Raw genomic sequence first — 21,227 nt, forward strand, 5'->3', positions numbered from 1 at the left:
ATATATATGGTATCGATAAAAAGTAGAGTTTAAAATTTTTTTTTTAAGCGGAACAAAAATATAAAAGTATCTATCCATGGGTATCATTTTAATCGTATTGACCACGTCATTTCTACCGTAAAAAGTAAAGTGCGAAAACGAAACCCTCCAAAATGTGCAAAATTGTGGTTTTCATTTAAATTTCATCCCTAAAAAATTTTTTTTGGGGGGGTTCGCCTACATTTTATGGTAAAATGAGAGGTATCGTTACCAAGTACAATTGCTCACGCAAAAAACAAGCCCTTATATGGGTCTGTACATGGAAATATAAAAGAGTTATGGATTTTTGAAGGCGAGGAAGAAAAAACGAAAACGCTAAATTTAAATTGGCCTGGTCCTTAAGGTTAAAATGGGCTTGGTCCTTAAGGGGTCAAACTGCATTCTGTACACTTTTTTTCTTTCCTTTTTTTTTATTGAGAATACCCCCACAAAAGACCATTTTTGTTAAAATTTGCATAAAACCATAAAACTATGGTTGACCATAAAACTACTAGCTTTGCTCTGAAATATTTTACAGTGTGTTCATAAGACAAATAAAATTAATATAGATATGAAGTACCTCTAGGTCAGACATTGCTGCTTCCATGCTATAAGTCCAATTCGTCTTTTGAATCTTCATCTCAAGACTAGTTTACAGACAAAAAAAAAAAAAAAAACATTTTTTTTTATATCACATAGGTACAGTAAGGGCCCTTGCACACTATGGAATATCTGTCTGGACATTTTGTGTACAACAGGGGCCAAAATAATGAATTGCTGCTATGACCTTTTCACATATGCAGTCCCCATTGACAGAAATACAGTTCTGTGCAGTGTTTATTCTTTTAGCAGTGCTTAGAATTTAAATGTTTTTAAATCAGTATAGAGAAATTACAGGTGGAAATTTGGTAGTGTACATGGGCCCTAACAAGTAATATACATAAACAATAGATGTAATACACTGATTCCCATTCAATAATAAGGCTATGTTCATATCATTCAGTTACAAATGTAGATAACGGGGCTGGGATGGAGGTTTTGACACCAGACACAGGGTTTCTTAAATGCCCGATATTTTCTATGATTTTAGTGGAGAAAAAAAACTGACATACATGATATGTTCTTTACTGAAGTCCCAACATTTTAACAGAATCCACAAATGGAGTTCCCTAATGGAGCTCCAAACACTTATATGAACATAGCCTCAGAAAAGGATCCCCAAGTTTGGTCTACAACCCAACAGGGTACATTCAATTGTGTAAATCCTGCATTTTCAGCATCTGTTTGATGAATCATTTGCGTTTTACCCCCTTAAAGACCAGGCCTAAAAAGTTCTTATAAGGGTTATCTGGTAAACACAAATAAAGGGGGGTGGGGAGTCATCCTGTCAGCACTCACTGCATCAAATTAATCTGCATTGCTTTTGTCCTATAAGGAAGCCTCTTCTATAGATGAAACACAAGTAAGCCTGCTAACCGTATGCCAAAGAGAAAACTGACAAGGACATGAATTCGTGGAACCAAGCCCAATGGTCCGACAAGACAAAAACTTATTAACAGATAATATCAAGCATGTTCATGGTGGCAACCAGATGAGGGATACAAAGACAAGTGTCCAGCTTGGTGGTGAAAGTGTCATGATCTGGGCCTGCATGAGTGCTGCTGGCACTGTAAAGCTACAGTTTATTGAGGGAACAATGAATGTCAACATGTAAAGTGATATACTATAGCAGAGCATGATCCCCTCCTTGCGGACACTGGGCTGCAGGACAGTATTCACACATAATGACCCTAAAACCACCTCCAAGAAAGCCACTGCCTTGCTAAAGAAGCTGAGGTTAATGGCGATAGATTGGCCAAGCATGTGTCCAGACAAACACTATTGAGCATCTGTGGTGCATCCTCAAAAGGAAGTTGGTAGAGTGCAAGATACATGATGTCATCATGGAGGAGCTACACAAAATATTGGCTCTTTGGGTCCAATTTGGATATTTCCCTTATGGCTGTACTCAAGTTGGTTTCCAAGGATTAGACATTGATGGCTGTGTGTTGAGTTATTTTGAGGGGACACAACATTAAAAAGGAACCAATCAGCAGATTTTAGCATATATATAACGCTTGCCAAAGTGTTATATATGTTAAAATTGTTATTCTCACCATCCCCAGAGGACGTTTGCGCCCCCAGGGATGGTGAAGATATTAACCCCTTAATGACCAAGCCCATTTTCACCTTAAGGACCAGGCCAATTTTATTTTTGCGTTTTCGTTTTTTCCTCCTCCCCTTCTAAAATCCATAACTCTTTTATATTTCCATCTACAGACCCATATAATGGCTTGTTTTTGGCGTAACCAATTGTTCTTTGTAATGAAACCTCTCATTTTACAATAAATTTACGGCGAACCCCAAAAAAAATTTTTTTTAAGGAGGAAATTTCAATGAAAACCAAAATTTTGCACATTTTGGAGGGTTTTGTTTTCACACAGTACACTTTATGGTAAAAATGATGTGTTTTTTATTCTGTGGGTCAATACAATTAACCCCTTCAGGACCAAGCCCATTTTGACCTTAAGGACCAGAGCGTTTTTTGCACATCTGACCACTGTCACTTTAAACATTAATAACTCTGGAATGCTTTTAGTTATCATTCTGATTCCGAGATTGTTTTTTCGTGACATATTCTACTTTAACATGGTGGTAAAATTTTGTGGTAACTTGCATCCTTTCCTTGTGAAAAATCCTAAAATTTGAAGAAAAATTTGAAAATTTTGCATTTTTCTAACTTTATTCACATATACAATATGTCTACTTTATGTTTGCATCATAAAAGTGACGAGTTTTTACTTTTGGAAGACACCAGAGGGCTTCAAAGTTCAGCAGAAATTTTGCAATTTTTCACAAAATTTTCAAACTCAATATTTTTCAGGGACCAGTTCAGTTTTGAAGTGGATTTGAAGGGTCTTCATATTAGAAATACCCCATAAAAGACCCCATTATAAAAACTACACCCCCTAAAGTATTCAAAAAAACATTCAGTAAGTGTATTAACCCTTTAGGTGTTTCACAGGAATAGCAGCAAAGTGAAGGAGAAAATTCAAAATCTTCATTTTTTACACTCGCATGTTCTTGTAGACCCAATTTTTGAATTTTTGCAAGGGATAAAAAGGAGAAAATTTTTACTTGTATTTGAAAACCAATTTCTCTCGAGTAAGCACATACCTCATATGTCTATGTTAATTGTTCGGCGGGCGCAGTAGAGGGCTCAGAAGGGAAGGAGCGACAAATGGTTTTTGGGGGGCATGCCGCATTTAGGAAGCCCCTATGGTGCCAGGACAGCAAAAAAAAAAACACATGGCATACCATTTTGGAAACTAGACCCCTCAGGGAACGTAACAAGGGGTAAAGTGAACCTTAATACCCCACAGGTGATTCACGACTTTTGCATATGTAAAAAATATATATTTTTTTTTTTACCTAAAATGCTTGGTTTCCCAAAATTTTTACAATTTTAAAAAGGGTAATAGCAGAAAATACCCCCAAAATTTGAAGCCCAATTTCTCCCGATTCAGAAAACACCCCATATGGGTGTGAAAAGTGCTCTGCTGGCGCACTACAGGTCTCAGAAGAGAAGGAGTCACATTTGGCTTTTTGAAAGCGAATTGTGCTCTGGGGGCATGCCGCATTTAGGAAGCCCCTATGGTGCCAGGACAGCAAAAAAAAACACATGGCATACCATTTTGGAAACTAGACCCCTCGGGGAACGTAACAAGGGGTAATTTGAACCTTAATACCCTACAGGTGTTTCACGACTTTTGCATATGTAAAAAAATATATATTTTTTTACCTAAAATGCTTGTTTTCCCAAAAATTTTACATTTTTTAAAAGGGTAATAGCAGAAAATCCCCCCCAAAATTTGAAGCCCAATTTCTCCCGATTCAGAAAACACCCCATATGGGGGTGAAAAGTGATCTGCTGGCGCACTACAGGTCTCAGAAGAGAAGGAGTCACATTTGGCTTTTTGAAAGCAAATTTTGCTCTGGGGGCATGCCGCATTTAGGAAGCCCCTATGGTGCCAGAACAGCAAAAAAAAAAACCACATGGCATACCATTTTGGAAACTAGACCCCTCGGGGAAAGTAACAAGGGGTAATGTGAACCTTAATACCCTACAGGTGTTTCACGACTTTTGCATATGTGAACATTTTTTTTTTTTTTTACCTAAAATGCTTGGTTTCCCAAAATGTTTACATTTTTAAAAAGGGTAATAGCAGAAAACACCCCCCAAAATTTGAAGCCCAATTTCTCCCGATTCAGAAAACACCCCATATGGGGGTGAAAAGTGCTCTGCTGGCGCACTACAGGTCTCAGAAGAGAAGGAGTCACATTTGGCTTTTTGAAAGCAAATTTTGCTCTGGGGGCATGCCGCATTTAGGAAGCCCCTATGGTGCCAGGACAGCAAAAAAAAACACATGGCATACCATTTTGGAAACTAGACCCCTCGGGGAACGTAACAAGGGGTAATTTGAACCTTAATACCCTACAGGTGTTTCACGACTTTTGCATATGTAAAAAAATATATATTTTTTTTACCTAAAATGCTTGTTTTCCCAAAAATTTTACATTTTTTAAAAGGGTAATAGCAGAAAATACCCCCCAAAATTTGAAGCCCAATTTCTCCCGAGTACGGCGATACCCCATATGTGGCCCTAAACTGTTGCCTTGAAATACGACAGGGCTCCAAAGTGAGAGCGCCATGCGCATTTGAGGCCTAAATTAGGGACTTGCATAGGGGTGGACATAGGGGTATTCTACGCCAGTGATTCCCAAACAGGGTGCCTCCAGCTGTTGTAAAACTCCCAGCATGCCTGGACAGTCAACGGCTATCTGGCAATACTGGGAGTAGTTGTTTTGCAACAGCTGGAGGCTCCGTTTTGGAAACAGTGGCGTACCAGACGTGTTTCATTTTTATTGGGGAGGGGGGTTGTATAGGGGTATGTGTATATGTAGTGTTTTTTACTTTTTCTTTTATTTTGTGTTAGTGTAGTGTAGTGTTTTTAGGGTACAGTCGCACGGGCGGGGGTTCACAGTAGTTTCTCGCTGGCAGTTTGAGCTACGGCAGAAAATTTGACGCAGCTCAAACTTGCAGCCGGATACTTACTGTAATCCTCCGCCCATGTGAGTGTACCCTGTACATTCACATTGGGGGGGGGGGGAACATCCAGCTGTTGCAAAACTACAACTCCCAGCATGTACGGTCTATCAGTGCATGCTGGGAGTTGTAGTTTTGCAACAGCTGGAGGCACACTGGTTGTGAAACACCGAGTTTGGTAACAAACTCAGTGTTTTGCAACCAGTGTGCCTTCAGCTGTTGCAAAAGCTACAACCCCCAGCATGTACGGACAGCGGAAGGGCATGCTGGGTGTTGTAGTTATGCAACAGCTGGAGGCATACTACTTTGGCTGGGGATGCTGGGGATTGTAGTTATGCAACAGCTGGAGACACACTGGTTTGCTACTTAACTCAGTGTGCCTTCAGCTGTTGCAAAACTACAACTCTCAGCAGTCACCGACAGCCAACGGGCATGCTGGGAGTTGTAGTTATGCAACCACCAGATGCACCACTACAACTCCCAGCATGCACTTTAGCTGATTGTGCAAGCTGGGAGTTGTAGTTACACAACAGCTGAAGGTACACTTTTCCATAGAAAGAATGTGCCTCCAGCTGTTGCAAAACTACAAGTCCCAGCATGCCCATAAGGGCATGCTGGGAGTTGTGGTGGTCTGCCTCCTGCTGTTGCATAACTACAGCTCCCAGCATGCCCTTTTTGCATGCTGGGAGCTGTTGCTAAGCAACAGCAGGAGGCTGTCACTCACCTCCAACGATCCTCGCTGCACCAGGTCAGTCCCTCGTCGTCTCCGCCGCCGCCGCTGCTCCTGGGGCCCCGATCCCAACAGGGGCGCCGGGGATCGGGGTCCCCAGCACCCGGGGTGCACGTCCCGCACCTGCTCACGTCCTCCGGAAGAGGGGCGGAGCGGGTTGCGGGAGTGACACCCGCAGCAGGCGCCCTGATTGGTCGGCCGGTAATCCGGCCGACGAATCAGGGCGATCGTGAGGTGGCACCAGTGCCACCTCACCCCTTCTGGCTCTGGGTGTTCGGGGCCGTCTCTGACGGCCCCGATCAGCCAATAATTCCGGGTCACTGGAGACCCGATTGACCCGGAATCCGCCGCAGATCGCTGGACTGAATTGTCCAGCGATCTGCGGCCATCGCCGACATGGGGGGTCATAATGACCCCCCCTGGGCGATATGCCCCGATGCCTGCTGAACGATTTCAGCAGGCATCGGGGACCGGCTCCGCTCCAGATGGTTGCGGGGGGCCGGTAAAACACATGACGTTCTCATACGTCATGTGTCCTTAAGAACTCAGAAATGGAGACGTATGAGAACGTCATGTGTCCTTAAGGGGTTAATGTCGGTGTGAGGCGCAGGAGCGGATGGAAGTCTATACCTCACACCGGCACTCAGAGTGTATGGAGGGGACGGCGGCCTCCAGTTGACTGCAGAGCCCCCTTATCTCCTCTCCCGGAGGATGGACGGAGCTCAGAAGACACAGCAGGGGGAGAGAGAGGATGTTGACAGCTCCGTGCACAGCTCCATTTCCCGCACTCAGCTCTATCCCTCCCCCTGATCTGTCTAGACAGGACCTAATCAACCACGGGGAGGTTGCAAGTTTGCACAGGGAAAACACAGAGCAGGGGGGGGGAGAGAGGAGAGGACGGAAATCTCACCTCACACAGGCCGGGACTACAGCTCTGATGTCCACTCATGGCGGCTCAGGTGAGGAGACCAAGAATGCAGGCGGTGGCAGGAAGGGTGGTTGTATATATATGGTGTGAGTGTATGTGTGTATGTATGTAATGTATGATGGGGGGGCAGCGGCAGGTGTATGTATGATGTGTGCATATGTATGGGGTATATCAGTGTTTCCCAACCAGGGTGCCTCCAGCTGTTGCAAAACTACAACTCCCAGCATGCCCTGGGCATGCTGGGAGTTGTAGTTTTGCAACAGCTGGAGGCACCCTGGTTGGGAAACACTGGTGGATATGTATGGTGTGAGTGTATATGTGTATGATGTCTATGTGTGATGTGTATGTAATGTATGATGTGTGTATAATGTCTAAGTGTGATGTGTATGTAATGTATAATGTGTGTATGATGTCTAAGTGTGATGTGTGTGTATGTGATGTATGATGTGTGATGTGTATGTAATGTATGATGTCTGTCTATGTGATGTGTATGTAATGTATAATGTGTGTATGATGTCTAAGTGTGATGTGTGTATGTGATGTATGATGTGGGGTGGGCAGCGGCAGGTGTATGTATGATGTGTGCATATGTATGGTGTATATGTATGGTGTGAGTGTATGTGTGTATGTAATGTATGATGGGGGGCAGTGGCAGGTGTGTGTATGTATGATATGGGGGCAGTGGCTGGTGCATGTATGATATGTGTATGCATGAATGTTTTGTATAGGAGCGGACTGTCACGTCGGGCATTAGGGCAGTTGTGCCATCTAATTTTATTTATTTTTAGTGGCCCCCCGCACCAAATTGCACCCCCAGAATCCCGCCCCCTTCATACTCACCCGCCAACCAAGAGCCCCACGGATGCACACAAACACGCCCGAACCAAAACTACAACTCCCAGCATGTTGGACCATAACCTAAACTGTAGAACTATAAAGTGTAACATGCTGGGAGTTGTAGTTTAGGTTCGGGTCAGCTGCAGAGCTATAGGCTGCATCAGGGCATGCTGGGTGTTGTAGTTACTAACTGTAATTCCCAGTATTCCTTGACACAGACTATGGCTCTGCAGCTGACACAAACCAAAACTACAACTCCCAGCATGTTACACAATAACCTTAACTGTACTACTATACAGTGCAACATGCTGCAACACCCACACAACCATAGGCTGTATCAGGGCATGCTGGGAGTTGTAGTTATCTGGTAATGCAACTTCCAGCATTTTCTGACACAAAATGCACCATATAAACTGGAGAAGCAGAATACCCCCCCAGTAACATAAGTCCCTATTGAGACTGAAAAAAAAGTGATTAAAATATTTTAAAAAGTGCGTATATATGTGAATAAGCCCCTTTCCTAATAAAAGTTTCCAATTTTCTTTAAATAAAAATAATGTACAAAAATAAACATAAGTGGTATCGCTGCATGTGGAAATGTCCAGACTATTAAAATATGATGTTAATTAAACCGTACGGGGAACGGTGGAAATATAAAAAATAGTCCAGAATTGCTCATTTTTGGTCAATTCATATGAGAAATTTTTTATAAGGTGATCAAAAAGTCACATCTAGACTTTTCTGGGCTCAGGTGTAAGAGGAGCTACAGCTCTCCCTCCGCTAATATCCTGACATGCTGCGATCGCCTATTAAACCATTAGATCACCGCTGTCAGCAATGTCTAAAGGATCTTATATCCATCCCTGGTGGTCTAGTGGGGGGGGGGGGGGGGGGGGGGGGAATCAGACTATTTTGGTGAAAATTATTTCATCTGCCAGGACAAGTGGATTTTCTTGAGGGACAAGTAGATTGTGTTCCGCTTTAGTCCCTTGGACAAGTATTTTTTTTTTAAATTTCCACACCCCTGACCCCACAAAAGACCCCATTATAAAAACTGCACCCCCCAAAGTATTCAAAATGACATTCAGTCATCATTTTAACCCTTTAGGTGTTTCACAGGAATAGAAGCAAAGTGAAGGAGAAAATTCACAATCTTCATTTTTTACACTCGCATGTTCTTGTAGACCCAATTTTTGAATTTTTACAAGGGGTAAAAGGAGAAAATGTATACTTATATTTGTAGCCCAATTTCTCTTGAGTAAGCACATACCTCATATGTCTATGTAAAGTGTTCGGCGGGCGCAGTAGAGGGCTCAGAAGGGAAAGAGCGACAAGGGGATTTTGGAGAGTACGTTTTTCTGAAATGGTTTTTGGGGGGCATGTTGCATTTAGGAAGCCCCTATGGTGCCAGAAAAACCTTCACATGGCATACCATTTTGGAAACTAGACCCCTTGAGGAACATAACAAGGAATAAAGTGAGCCTTAATACCCCACAGGTGTTTCACGACTTTTGCATATGTAAAAAAATATATATTTTTTTCACTAAAATGTGTGTTTCCCCCCAAATTTCACATTTTTCCAAGGGTTAATAGCAGGAAATACCCCCCCCCCCCCAATATTTGTAACCCCTTCTCTTCTGAGTATGGAGGTACCCCATAAGTTGACCTGAAGTGCACTACGGGCGAACTACAATGCTCAGAAGAGAAGGAGTCATATTTGGCTTTTTGAGAGCAAATTTTGCTCGGGGGGCATGTTGCATTTAGGAAGCCCCTATGGTGCCAGAACAGCAAAAAACCCTCACATGGCATACCATTTTGGAAACTAGACCCCTTGAGGAACATAACAAGGAATAAAGTGAGCCTTAATACCCCACAGGTGTTTCACGACTTTTACATATGTAAAAAAAATATATATTTTTTTTCACTAAAATGTGTGTTTCCCCCCAAATTTCACATTTTTCCAAGGGTTAATAGCAGGAAATACCCCCCCAATATTTGTAACCCCTTCTCTTCTGAGTATGGAGGTACCCCATAAGTTGACCTGAAGTGCACTATGGGCGAACTACAATGCTCAGAAGAGAAGGAGTCATATTTGGCTTTTTGAGAGCAAATTTTGCTCGGGGAGCATGTCGCATTTAGTCAGACACCTGTGGGGGGTAAATTCTCACTGCACCCCTCATTACATTCCGTGAGGGGTGTCGTTTCCGAAATGGGGTCACATGTGGGGTTTTGTTTTTTTTGCGTTTTTCAAAACCGCTGTAACAATCAGCCACCCCTGTGCAAATCACCTCAAATGTACATGGTGAGCTCTCCCTTCTGGGCCTTGTTGTGCGCCCCCAGAGCACTTTGCGCCCACATTTGGAGTATCTCCGTGGTCAGGAGAAATTGCGTTACAAATTTTGGGGGGCTTTTTTCCCTTTTACCTCTTGTGAAAATGTAAAGTATAGGGCAACATCAGCATGTTAGTGTAAAAAATTAAAAATTTTTACACTAACATTCTGGTGTAGACCCGAACATTTCCTTTTCATGAAGGGTTAAAGAAGAAAATACCTCCCAAACCTTGTAACGCAATTTCTCCCGAGTACGGCGATACCCCATATGTGACCCTAAACTGTTGCATTGAAATACGACAGGGCTCCAAAGTGAAAGCGCCATGTGCATTTAAGGCCTAAATTAGGGATTTGCATAGGGGTGGACATAGGGGTATTCTACGCCAGTGATTCCCAAACAGGGTGCCTCCAGCTGTTGCAAAACACCCAGCATGCGTGGACAGTCAACGGCTGTCCGGCAATACTGGGAGTTGTTGTTTTTCAACAGCTGGAGGCTCTGCTTTGGAAACAGTGGTGTACCGTACGTTCTTATTGGGGGAGGGGGGCTGTGTAGGGGTATGTGTATATGTAGTGTTTTTAACTTTTTATTTTATTTTGTGTAGGTGCAGTGTAGTGTAGTGTTTTTAGGGTACAGTCACATGGGCGGGGGATTACAGTGAGTTTCCCAGCGCAAAATTTGCTGCATCTCAAACTTGCAGCGAGAAACCCACTGTAAAAGCCTCGCCCATGTGAATGCACCAGCTGTTGAAAAACCACAACTCCCAGCATGCATGGTCTGTTAGTGCATGCTGGGAGTTATAGTTTTGCAACAGCTGGAGGCACACAGGTTAGGAAACACAGACAGCTGAAGGGCATGCTGGGAGTTGTAGTTCGGCAACATCTGAAGGGCCAGATGTTGCTGAACTAAAACTCCCAGCATGCCTGGACAGTCAGTGCATACTGGGAGTTGTAGTTTTGCAACAGCTGGAAGAGCACAGATTGGAGACCATTATACAATGGTCTCCAAACTGGGGCCCTCCAGATGTTGCAAAACTACAACTCCCAGCATGCCCAGACAGCCAAAGGCTGTCTAGGCATGCTGGGAGTTGTAGTTTTCAGACTCCTAGAAGCAGCAGTGAAGTTCTTCACTGCTGCTTCTGAGGGCCATATACTCACCTGCCGGTCCCGTCACTGCTCGTCCACGTGGCCGGTCCCGCGCTGCTCCTCGGTCCCGCCGCTGGTTCGGGTAAGGCTGCCGGTCCCCACGTGTTCCCCCACCTATGCCGCGAGCCCCCGCAGCCATCGTCCCCCGTTCTGCCCGACTTCCAGGGGCGGGCAGTGCGGGGGATCTGAACTTTCACCCTAGATCACTGTGATTGGTCCACAGGGACCAATCACAGTGATCGCTGACCAGGACCATCAATGGATGGTCCTGGGGGTGAAGCAGAAGTTGTCCCCTGCTGGAAACAGCGGGACTTCTGCCAGTTAACCCGTGCGATGCTGCGCATCGCCGGGTTAACTGAATGTCCTTTATAAACGCCGGGATGTGCGAACGCACTGCACAACCCGGCGTTTATATATGCCATTCTGCGGGAAGGGGTTAAAATGATACCCATGGCTAGATACTTTTATATTTTTGTACCGCTTAAAAAATTCTAAAACTTTTTGTACAAAATCTGTAATCTAAAATCACCCTATTTTTGACCACTTATAACTTTTTCATTTTTCCGTCTATAGGGCGGTATAAGGGCTCATTTTTTGCATATATAAAACTTTTAGATAATTTTTTATTAATTTTTTTGAATAAAATGTGACAAAAAAGCGGAATTTTTGGACTTTAATTTTTTACGTTTACGCCATTCACCGTACGGGATCATTAACATTACATTTTGATAGTTCGGACATTTACGCACACAGCGATACCAAATATGTTTATTTTTAAAAAAAATACGCTTTTTGGGGGTAAAATGGGAAAAACTGACAATTTTTATTGGGGGAGGGGATTTTTCCCTTTTTTTTACTTTTTATTTTTACATTTTTCAATTATTTTTTTTTTTACACTTTTTATGTCCCCATAGGGGACTATCTATAGCAATCCTTTGATTGCTAATACTGTGCAGTGCTACGTATAGGACACAGCACTGCTCATTATCGGTGATCTTCTGCTCTGGTCTGCTCGATCTCAGACCAGAGCAGAAGACCACGGGAGACGGCCGAAGCTAGGTAAGGTGACCTCCGGCTGTCATGCTGGATCCAATCAAAGTGCCGCAATGCCATGATCAGTATTGATCACGGCATCGGAGGGGTTAATGGCGGACATCCGCGCGATCGCGGATGTCTGCCATTACGGGTGGGTCCCCGGCTGCTGCTAGCAGCCGGAACCTGCCGTGTATGAAGCGAGCACCCTTCCGATGCTCGCGGTCATACACAGGACATAAATGTACGTCCTGGTGCGGGAAGTCCCGCCAAACCAGGACGTACATTTACGTCCGTGGTCGTTAAGGGGTTAAGTTATAAAGTCCCCCCTGGCCGCCCAGCCAGTAGTCCTCTGGGCGGGGACTTCTAATTACCAGCTCCCATTGCTCCAGCTATGGCCCCGCCCCGATGGCTTGAATGACCGCTTGAATGACTGCTTGCGTCATCACTCTGATCCGTCTGCTCAGGGAGCAGAGCGATGACGCAAGCCATCATTCAAGCAGTCGGGGCGAGGCCACGGCCAGAGCAATGCGGAGCAACGGGTGCTGGAAAGTAGAAGTCCCTGCCCAGGAGATTACTTGCTGGGCGGCACTTTATAACAATATCTTCACCATTCCTGGGGGCACAAATGTCCCCCCGGAATGATGATGATAACATATTTACATGTATGACACATTGCCAAGCGTTATATATGCTATAAACTGCTGAATGGTTCCCTTTAAACACCGTTTTACAGGCTGTGCACTCACTACTTTACATTGTAGCAGTCATTTCTTCAGTGTTATATCATAAGATAGAATAAAATATTAGCAAAAATCCCAGTGTTTAACCCCTTAAGGACCAAGGATGTACCGGTACGTCCTGAGTCCTTTCCCTTTCTATAACGCGGGGCCACGACGTGGCCCCGCGTCATAGTGGGTCGGGCCCAGCCTCTAACAACGGCCGGGAGCCGTGGTTAATAGCACGCGGCAGTGATCGCGGTGCCGCACGCTATTAACCCTTTAGACGCGGCATTCAAAGTTGAACGCTGCGTCTAAAGTGAAACCATGCCTATTAGCTCAGGGAGCTGTTCAGGATCGCCGCGGTGAAATCACGGCTTCCCGAACAGCTGTTAGACACGAGGAGGGTCTCCTACCTTGCCTCCTGGTGTCCAATCGCTGAATGACTGCTCAGTGCCTGAGATCCAGGCATGAGCAGTCAAGCGGCAAAATCATCGATCACTGGTTTCCTATCAGAAACCAGTGATCAATGTAAAAGATCAATGTTTGCAGTGTTATAGCCCCCTATGGGAGATATAACACTGCAAAAAAAAATTTAAAAAAAAAGTGAATAAAGATCATTTAACACCTCCCCTATTAAAAGTTTGAATCACCCCCCTTTTCCCATTTAAAAAAAAAAAGTGTAAATAAAAATAAACATATGTGGTATCGCCACGTGCGGAAATGTCCGAATTATAAAAATATATCGTTAATTAAACCGCACGGTCAATGGCGTACGCGCAAAAAAAATCCAAAGTCCAAAATTGTGTATTTTTGGTCACTTTTTAGATCATGAAAAAAATGTATAAAAAGTGATCAACAAGTCCGATCAATACAAAACTTCAGATCACGGCGCAAAAAATGAGCCCTCATACCGACGCATACGCGGTAAAATAAAAAAGTTATAGGGGTCAGAAGATGACAATTTTAAACGTATACATTTTCCTGCATGTAGTTATGATTTTTTTCAGAAGTATGACAAAATCAAACCTATATAAGTAGGGTACCATTTTAACCGTATGGACCTATAGAATAAAGAGAGTGTGTCATTTTTACCGAAAAATTTACTGCGTAGAAACAGAAGCCCCCAAAAGTTACAAAATGGCGTTTTTTCTTCAATTTTGTCTCAATGATTTTTTTTTCCGTTTCGCCGTAGATTTTTGGGTAAAATGACTGATGTCACTGCAAAGTAGAATTGGTGGCACAAAAAATAAGCCATAATATGGATTTTTAGGTGCAAAATTGAAAGGGTTATGACTTTTTAAAGGTAAGGAGGAAAAAACTAAAGTGCAAAAACGGAAAACCCCCTGGTCCTTAAAGGGGTACTCCGCCCCTAGACATCTTATCCCCTATCCAAAGGATAGGGGATATCCTTTGGATAGGGGATAAGATGTCAGATCGCCGCGGTCCCGCTGCTGGGGATTACAGCACAGAGCAAGTTCGAGACGACCGCCACACCCCCTCCCATAGACTTATATTGAAAGGGGCGGGTCGTGATGTCACAAGGGGTGGAGCCGTGACTTAACGATGCTCCAGCCAGTCATTACGTGCAGAGCGAACTCCCAGCAGCGGGACCGCGGCAATCTGACATCTTATCCCCTATCCTTTGGGTAGGGGATAAGATGTCTAGGGGCAGAGTACCCCTTTAAGGGGTTAAAGTTAAGGGCATCCCTAAAGTTCAGTGATTTTGTGGCTCCTTGACAGAACATTGTTATTGTGGTCACTATTTCATACAAGCCCCCAAACCTGCACAACAGTTATTCCATTAGGTCTGTTGGTTAATATGATGCCAAAAGGGACCACTTTTTAGGTGGGTCTTGCACAAGCTGGGAAAGATAATTATCTTTAGTTACACACGAATGTGAGATCCATAGGTTTCAGTTCACCAGTTTACAATATAGGAGTTAAATCCTCTTTGTGGTTTGCTGCCCTCCAGTGTTTATATATTCTGCAGCTTCTGTAATATTTGGTGGTACGCACCCACAGGACAGCAATGGTGCCGAGGCAGATATGATCAAACTGTCTAGAAGGCCTAAAAATTCAAACTGCGTCATTGAAAATATGTTTTAGGGTTATTTATTTATTTTTTTGTCTTTCTTTTCTTTTTTTTTTTAAGTTAAGCTTTTTTTTTCCTATACTCTTTTGTTTAGGCTTTTTTTTTATCTAGTGAGAGGGGGGTTTTGAATATTAAAGGGGTATTCCAGGATTTTTTGGACTATGCTACAGTGGATGTAAAGTTAATCAGGTGTGTAAAGGGAGCCTGCCTGTTTCAATGGGTGGAGCAACCGCTGGGTGGGAGAGAGATCATATTCTGCAACTAATTGTATTTTTGCAACAGCTGGAGGAACCCTGGACAGAAAACACTGGTCTTTTGAACAAAATGAAGCTCATTTGTGATTCAATGGGTGGGAGGGACGAAAGTTAATTCAAAGGAACTATGGAATTTGTAGTTGAAGAAGGAAACTCCAACAGGAAACTCAATTCACAAAAAAAGATAGCCACAGCGTTATGATAATCTCACAACAAAGCCACTTAAGGCAAGAACAGATTCTTCTTACACATGTCCATTACTGTCTGGCAGATACAGTAACCCCCCCGACCTACGATGGCCCGACATATGATAAAATCGACATACGATGGCCTCTCAGAGGCCATCACATGTCGATGTCAGCATCGACATACGATGCTTTTATATGTCGGGGCCATCGCATTAACTGCTATCTAACAGCGCAAAATGCTTAAGCTGCTGTCGGATAGCAGTTTAAGCATCCCTGGCAGGTTCGCTTACCTATTCCCGCTGCTCCGGGTCCACTTCGCGATCCTCCGGTGTCTTGCACATCTTCTCCAGGGTCCGGGCCTCGCTTTCCGGCGTCGTTATTACGTCATTACGCACGCCGCACCGACGCAGCAGCGTAATAACGTCACCAGAAAGCGAGGCCCGGACCCTGCAGAAGATGCGGAAGAAGCCGGAGGATCGCGAAGAAGACACCGGAGAAGCGGGACAGCATCGGGAGCGGTGAGGACCTGGTCCGGAGCGACGGGGACAGGTGAGTACAGCTTCCTATACTTTACATTGCGATGGACATACGATGGATTCGACAAACAATGGGTCGTTTGGAACGAATTACCATCGTATATTGAGGGACCACTGTACATACTAAAATGACCATATAGTAACTAAACTCCTTTAACCCCTTAAGGACTCAATTTTATTTTAGCATTTTCGTTTTTTTCTCCTCGCCTTCAAAAAATCATAACTTTTATATTTTCATCCACAGACTAGTATGAGGACTTGTTTTTTGCGCGACCAGTTGTCCGATGTAATGCCATCATTCACTTTACCATAAAACGTATGGTGCAACCAAAAAAATACTATTTGTGTGGAAAATTAAAAAGAAAACCGCAATTTAGCAAATTTGGAAGGTTTCGTTTTCACACTGTACAATTTATGGTAAAAATGACATGTGTTCTTTATTCTTTGGGTCAATACGATTAAAATGATACCCATGAAAACACACTTTTCTATTACTGATCTATAACTCATTTTTCCGTATAAGCGGCGGTATGAAGGCAAATTTTTTGCGCAGTGACCTGTGCTTTTTATTGATACTATATTTGCTTATATAAAACTTAATACGTTTTTTCTAAAAAAAAAAAAATTTTGGAATACAATGTTATATAAAAGCAGCTATTTGGGACTTTTTTTTTAACGTTCACGCCGTTCACCGTACGGTATAATTAACATTTAATTTCAATAATTTGGATATTTATGCAAATATGTAAAAATGTATGCAAATATGTAAAATATATAAAAAAAATACTTTTTTTTAATTTTTCTTTTTTCTTTTTATTTATTTTTTGTACACTTTTTGGGGGTGAAATAGGGAAAATTTGACAATTTACGTTTTTATTGGGGAGGAGATTTTTCACATTTTTAACTTTTTTTTATCTTTATTTTAAACTTTTTTACTTTTATTTTTACACTTTAATAGTCTCCATAGGGGACTATTTATAGCAATCATTTGGTTGCTAATACTGTTCAGTGCTATGCATAGGACATAGCACTGATCAGTATTATCGGTCATCTTCTGCTCTGGTCTGCTCGATCGCAGACCAGAGCAGAAGACCCATTGAAGGCAGTGGAGGCAGGTGAGGGGACCTCCGTCTGCCATTCTGGATGATCGGATCGCTGCGGCAGCGCTGTGGGCGATCCGATCATCCATTTTAGTGACCGCTATGCTGCAGATGCCGTCATCTGTATTGATCGCGGCATCTGAGGGGTTAATGGCGGACATCTGCGCGACCTGCCGCGCATGACCCGAGCATCGTTATGTATAGGATGTAAGTGTACGTCCTGGTGCATTAACCTGATAACGACCATGGACGTCTATGCTCGTCCAATGGCTGTTACCGGGGTATGACGTGGGCTCCCGACTCCAGCCTGCGTCATAACGGCCAGCTCCCAGCTGATTCTTGTAGCTGGGGCCCCGCGTTACGCAGCCGGCTATTAACCCTTTAGATCGCCTAGATCGGCGTCTAAAGGTGCCTGTATCCCGTCCCTGGTGGTCCAGTGGGGTGGATCGCCCCTTCGCAGCGCGATCACGGGGGGGGCGATCCACTACTGAGGTAGCCTGAGGGCTTACCTCTCATGCTGTGGCGGTGGCGGGGCTCTGAATGATACAGCCTGGCAGGGCCAGGCTTTATCAATCGAGCGCAGAGCACACAGATCATTGTGGTTTTATGAAACCACAATGATCTGTATGAGGAATCTAATGATTCCTCCTAAAAGTCCCCTAAGGGAAATAAAAGTGTAAAAAAAAAGTTTTAAAAAAAAGTTTAAAAACACACAATAACCCCTTCCTTTTTAAATCAAATTATGTAACCATAATAAAAATACACATAGGTGGTATTGCCGCATGCGTAAATGTCCGAACTATAAAAATATATCATTAATTAACCCCTTCAGGACGGAGCCCATTTTGGCCTTAAGGACCGGAGCGTTTTTTGCACATCTGACCACTGTCACTTTAAACATTAATAACTCTGGAATGCTTTTAGTTATCATTCTGATTCCGAGATTGTTTTTTCGTGACATATTCTACTTTAACATAGTGGTACATTTTTGTCGATACTTGCATCCTTTCTTGGTGAAAAATCCGTAAATTTGATGAAAAATTTGAAAATTTTGCATTTTTCTAACTTTGAAGCTCTCTGCTTGTAAGGAAAATGGATATTACGAATACATTTTTTTTTGGTTCACATATACAATATGTCTACTTTATGTTTGCATCATAAAATTGACGTGTTTTTACTTTTGGAAGACACCAGAGGGCTTCAACGGTCAGCAGCAATTTTCCGATTTTTCACAAAATTTTCAAACTCAGTATTTTTCAGGGACCAGTTCAGGTTTGAAGTGGATTTGAAGGGTCTTCATATTAGAAATACCCCATAAATGACCCCATTATAAAAACTACACCCCCCAAAGTATTCAAAATGACATTCAGTCAGCATTTTAACCCTTTAGGTGTTTCACAGGAATAGCAGTAAAGTGAAGGAGAAAATTCACAATCTTCATTTTTTACACTTACATGTGCTTGTAGACCCAATTTTTGAATTTTTACAAGAGGTAAAAGGACAAAATTTTTACTTGTATTTGTAGCCCAATTTCTCTCGAGTAAGCACATACCTCATATGTCTATGTAAATTGTTCGGCGGGCGCAGTAGAGGGCTCAGAAGGGAAGGAGCGACAAGGGGATTTTGGAGAGTACGTTTTTCTGAAATGGTTTTTGGGGGGCATGTTACCTTTAGGAAGCCCTTATGGTGCCAGAACAGCAAAAAAAACACACATGGCATACCATTTTGGAAACTAGACCCCTCGGGGAATGTAACATGGGATAAAGTGAACCTTAATACCCCACAGGTGTTTCACGACTTTTGCAAATGTAAGAAAAAAAAAAAAATTTTCCTAAAATGCTTGTTTTCCCCCAAAATTTTTATTTTTAAAAAGGGTAATAGCAGAAAATACCCCTAAAAATTTGAAGCCCAATTTCTCCCGATTCAGAAAACACTCCATATGGGGGTGAAGAGTACTCTGCTGGCGCACTACAGGTCTCGGAAGAGAAGGAGTCACATTTGGCTTTTTGAAAGCAAATTTTGCTCTGGGGGCATGCCGCATTTAAGAAGCCCCTATGGTGCCAGGACAGCAAAAAAAAAAAAACACATGGCATACCATTTTGGAAACTAGACCCCTCGGGGAACGTAACAAGGGGTTAAGTGAACCTTTATACCCCACAGGTGTTTCACGACTTTTGCATATGTAAAAAAAAAATTTTTTTTTTACCTAAAATGCTTGTTTTCCCAAAAATTTTACATTTTTAAAAAGGGTAAAAGCAGAAAGTACCCCCCAAAATTTGTAACACAATTTCTCCCGAGTACGGCGATACCCCATATGTGACCCTAAACTGTTGCCTTGAAATACGAAAGGGCTCCAAAGTGAGAGCGCCATGCGCATTTGAGGCCTAAATTAGGGACTTGCATAGGGGTGGACATAGGGGTATTCTACGCCAGTGATTCCCAAACAGGGTGCCTCCAGCTGTTGCAAAACTCCCAGCATGCCTGGACAGTCAACGGCTGCCCGACAATACTGGGAGTTGTTTTGCAACAGCTGGAGGCTCCGTTCTGGAAACAGTGGCGTACCAGACGTTTTTCATTTTTATTGGGGAGGGGAGGGGGGTTGTATAGGGGTATGTGTATATGTAGTGTTTTTTACTTTTTATTTTATTTTTTGTGTTAGTGTAGTGTAGTGTTTTTAGGGTACAGTCACACGGGCGGGGGGTTCACAGTAGTTTCTCGCTGGCAATTTGAGCTGCAGCAGAAAGTTTGCGGCAGCTCAAATTTGCAGCCAGATACTTACTGTAATCCTCCGCCCATGTGAGTGTACCCTGTACGTTCACATTGGGGGGGGACATCCAGCTGTTGCATAACTACAACTCCCAGCATGCCCGTTGGCTGTCGGTGACTGCTGAGAGTTGCAGTTTTGCAACAACTGTAGGCACACTGGTTATGTATCACTGAGTTTGTGACCTAACTCAGTGTTTCACAACCAGTGTGCCTCCAGCTGTTGCAAAACTACAACTCCCAGCATGTACTGTGCATGGTGTACGGTGACTGCTGAGAGTTGTAGTTTGCAACAGCTGGAGGCACACCGGTCGTGAAACACTGAGTTAGGTAAAAAAAAAACTGAGTTTCACAACCAGTGTGCCTTCAGCTGTTGCAAAACTACAACTCTCAGCAGTCACCGACAGCCAATGGGCATGCTGGGAGTTGTAGTTATGCAACCAGCAGATGCACCACTACAACTCCCAGCATGCACTTTAGCTGTTTGTGCAAGCTGGGAGTTGTAGTTATACAACAGCTGAAGGTACACTTTTCCATAGAAAGAATGTGCCTCCAGCTGTTGCAAAACCATAAGTCCCAGCATGCCCTTAAGGGAATGCTGGGAGTTGTGGTGGTCTGCCTCCTGCTGTTGCATAACTACAGCTCCCAGCATGCCCTTTTTGCATGCTGGGAGCTGTTGCTAAGCAACAGCAGGAGGCTGTCACTCACCTCCAACGATCCAGACGCTGCAGGTCAGTCCCGCCGCCGCCGCTGCTCCTGGGGCCCCGATCCCAACATGAACGCCGGGGATCGGGGTCCCCAGCACCCGGGGTGCACGTCCCGCATCCGCTCACGTCCTCCAGAAGAGGGGCGGAGCGGGTGCGGGAGTGACACCCGCAGCAGGCGCCCTGATTGGTCGGCCGGTAATCCGGCCAACGAATCAGGGCGATCGTGAGGTGGCACCAGTGCCACCTCACCCCTGCAGGCTCTGGCTGTTCGGGGCCGTCAGAGACGGCCCCGAACAGCCAGTAATTCCGGGTCATCGGGTCACTGGAGACCCGATTGACCCGGAATCGCCGCAGATCGCTGGACTGAATTGTCCAGCGATCTGCGGCGATCGCCGACATGGGGGGGCATAATGACCCCCCTGGGCGATATGCCGGGATGCCTGCTGAACGATTTCAGCAGGCATCCGGCTCCGGTCCCCAACCGGCTAGGGGTGGGGGCCGGAATTCCCACGGGCGTATGGATACGCCCTCGGTCCTTAAGGACTCGCGATGCAGGGCGTATCCATACGCCCTATGTCCTGAAGAGGTTAAACCGCACGGTCAATGGCGTACACGCAAAAAAATTCCAAAGTCCAATATAGCGTATTTTTGGTCACTTTTCTTACCATAAAAAAAAAGGAATAAAAAGCGATCAAGAAGTC

The 21,227-nt window shown here is 44.0% G+C and overlaps 1 protein-coding gene across 2 annotated transcripts in view; it reads right to left on the reverse strand.

Annotated features, from left to right (window-relative positions):
• The window catches only part of TOPAZ1 (testis and ovary specific TOPAZ 1), a 326,337-nt gene that overhangs the window by 175,919 nt on the left and 129,191 nt on the right, over positions 1-21,227 (reverse strand). For both annotated transcript variants that reach the window (XM_056520122.1, XM_056520121.1), the window contains exon 13: positions 599-665. In XM_056520122.1, the coding sequence (XP_056376097.1) occupies positions 599-665 (67 nt within the window). The remainder of the gene's footprint in view (positions 1-598; positions 666-21,227) is intronic.

This window comes from Hyla sarda, chromosome 5 (genome assembly GCF_029499605.1).
Source record: "Hyla sarda isolate aHylSar1 chromosome 5, aHylSar1.hap1, whole genome shotgun sequence".
Taxonomy (NCBI): Eukaryota; Metazoa; Chordata; class Amphibia; order Anura; family Hylidae; genus Hyla; species Hyla sarda.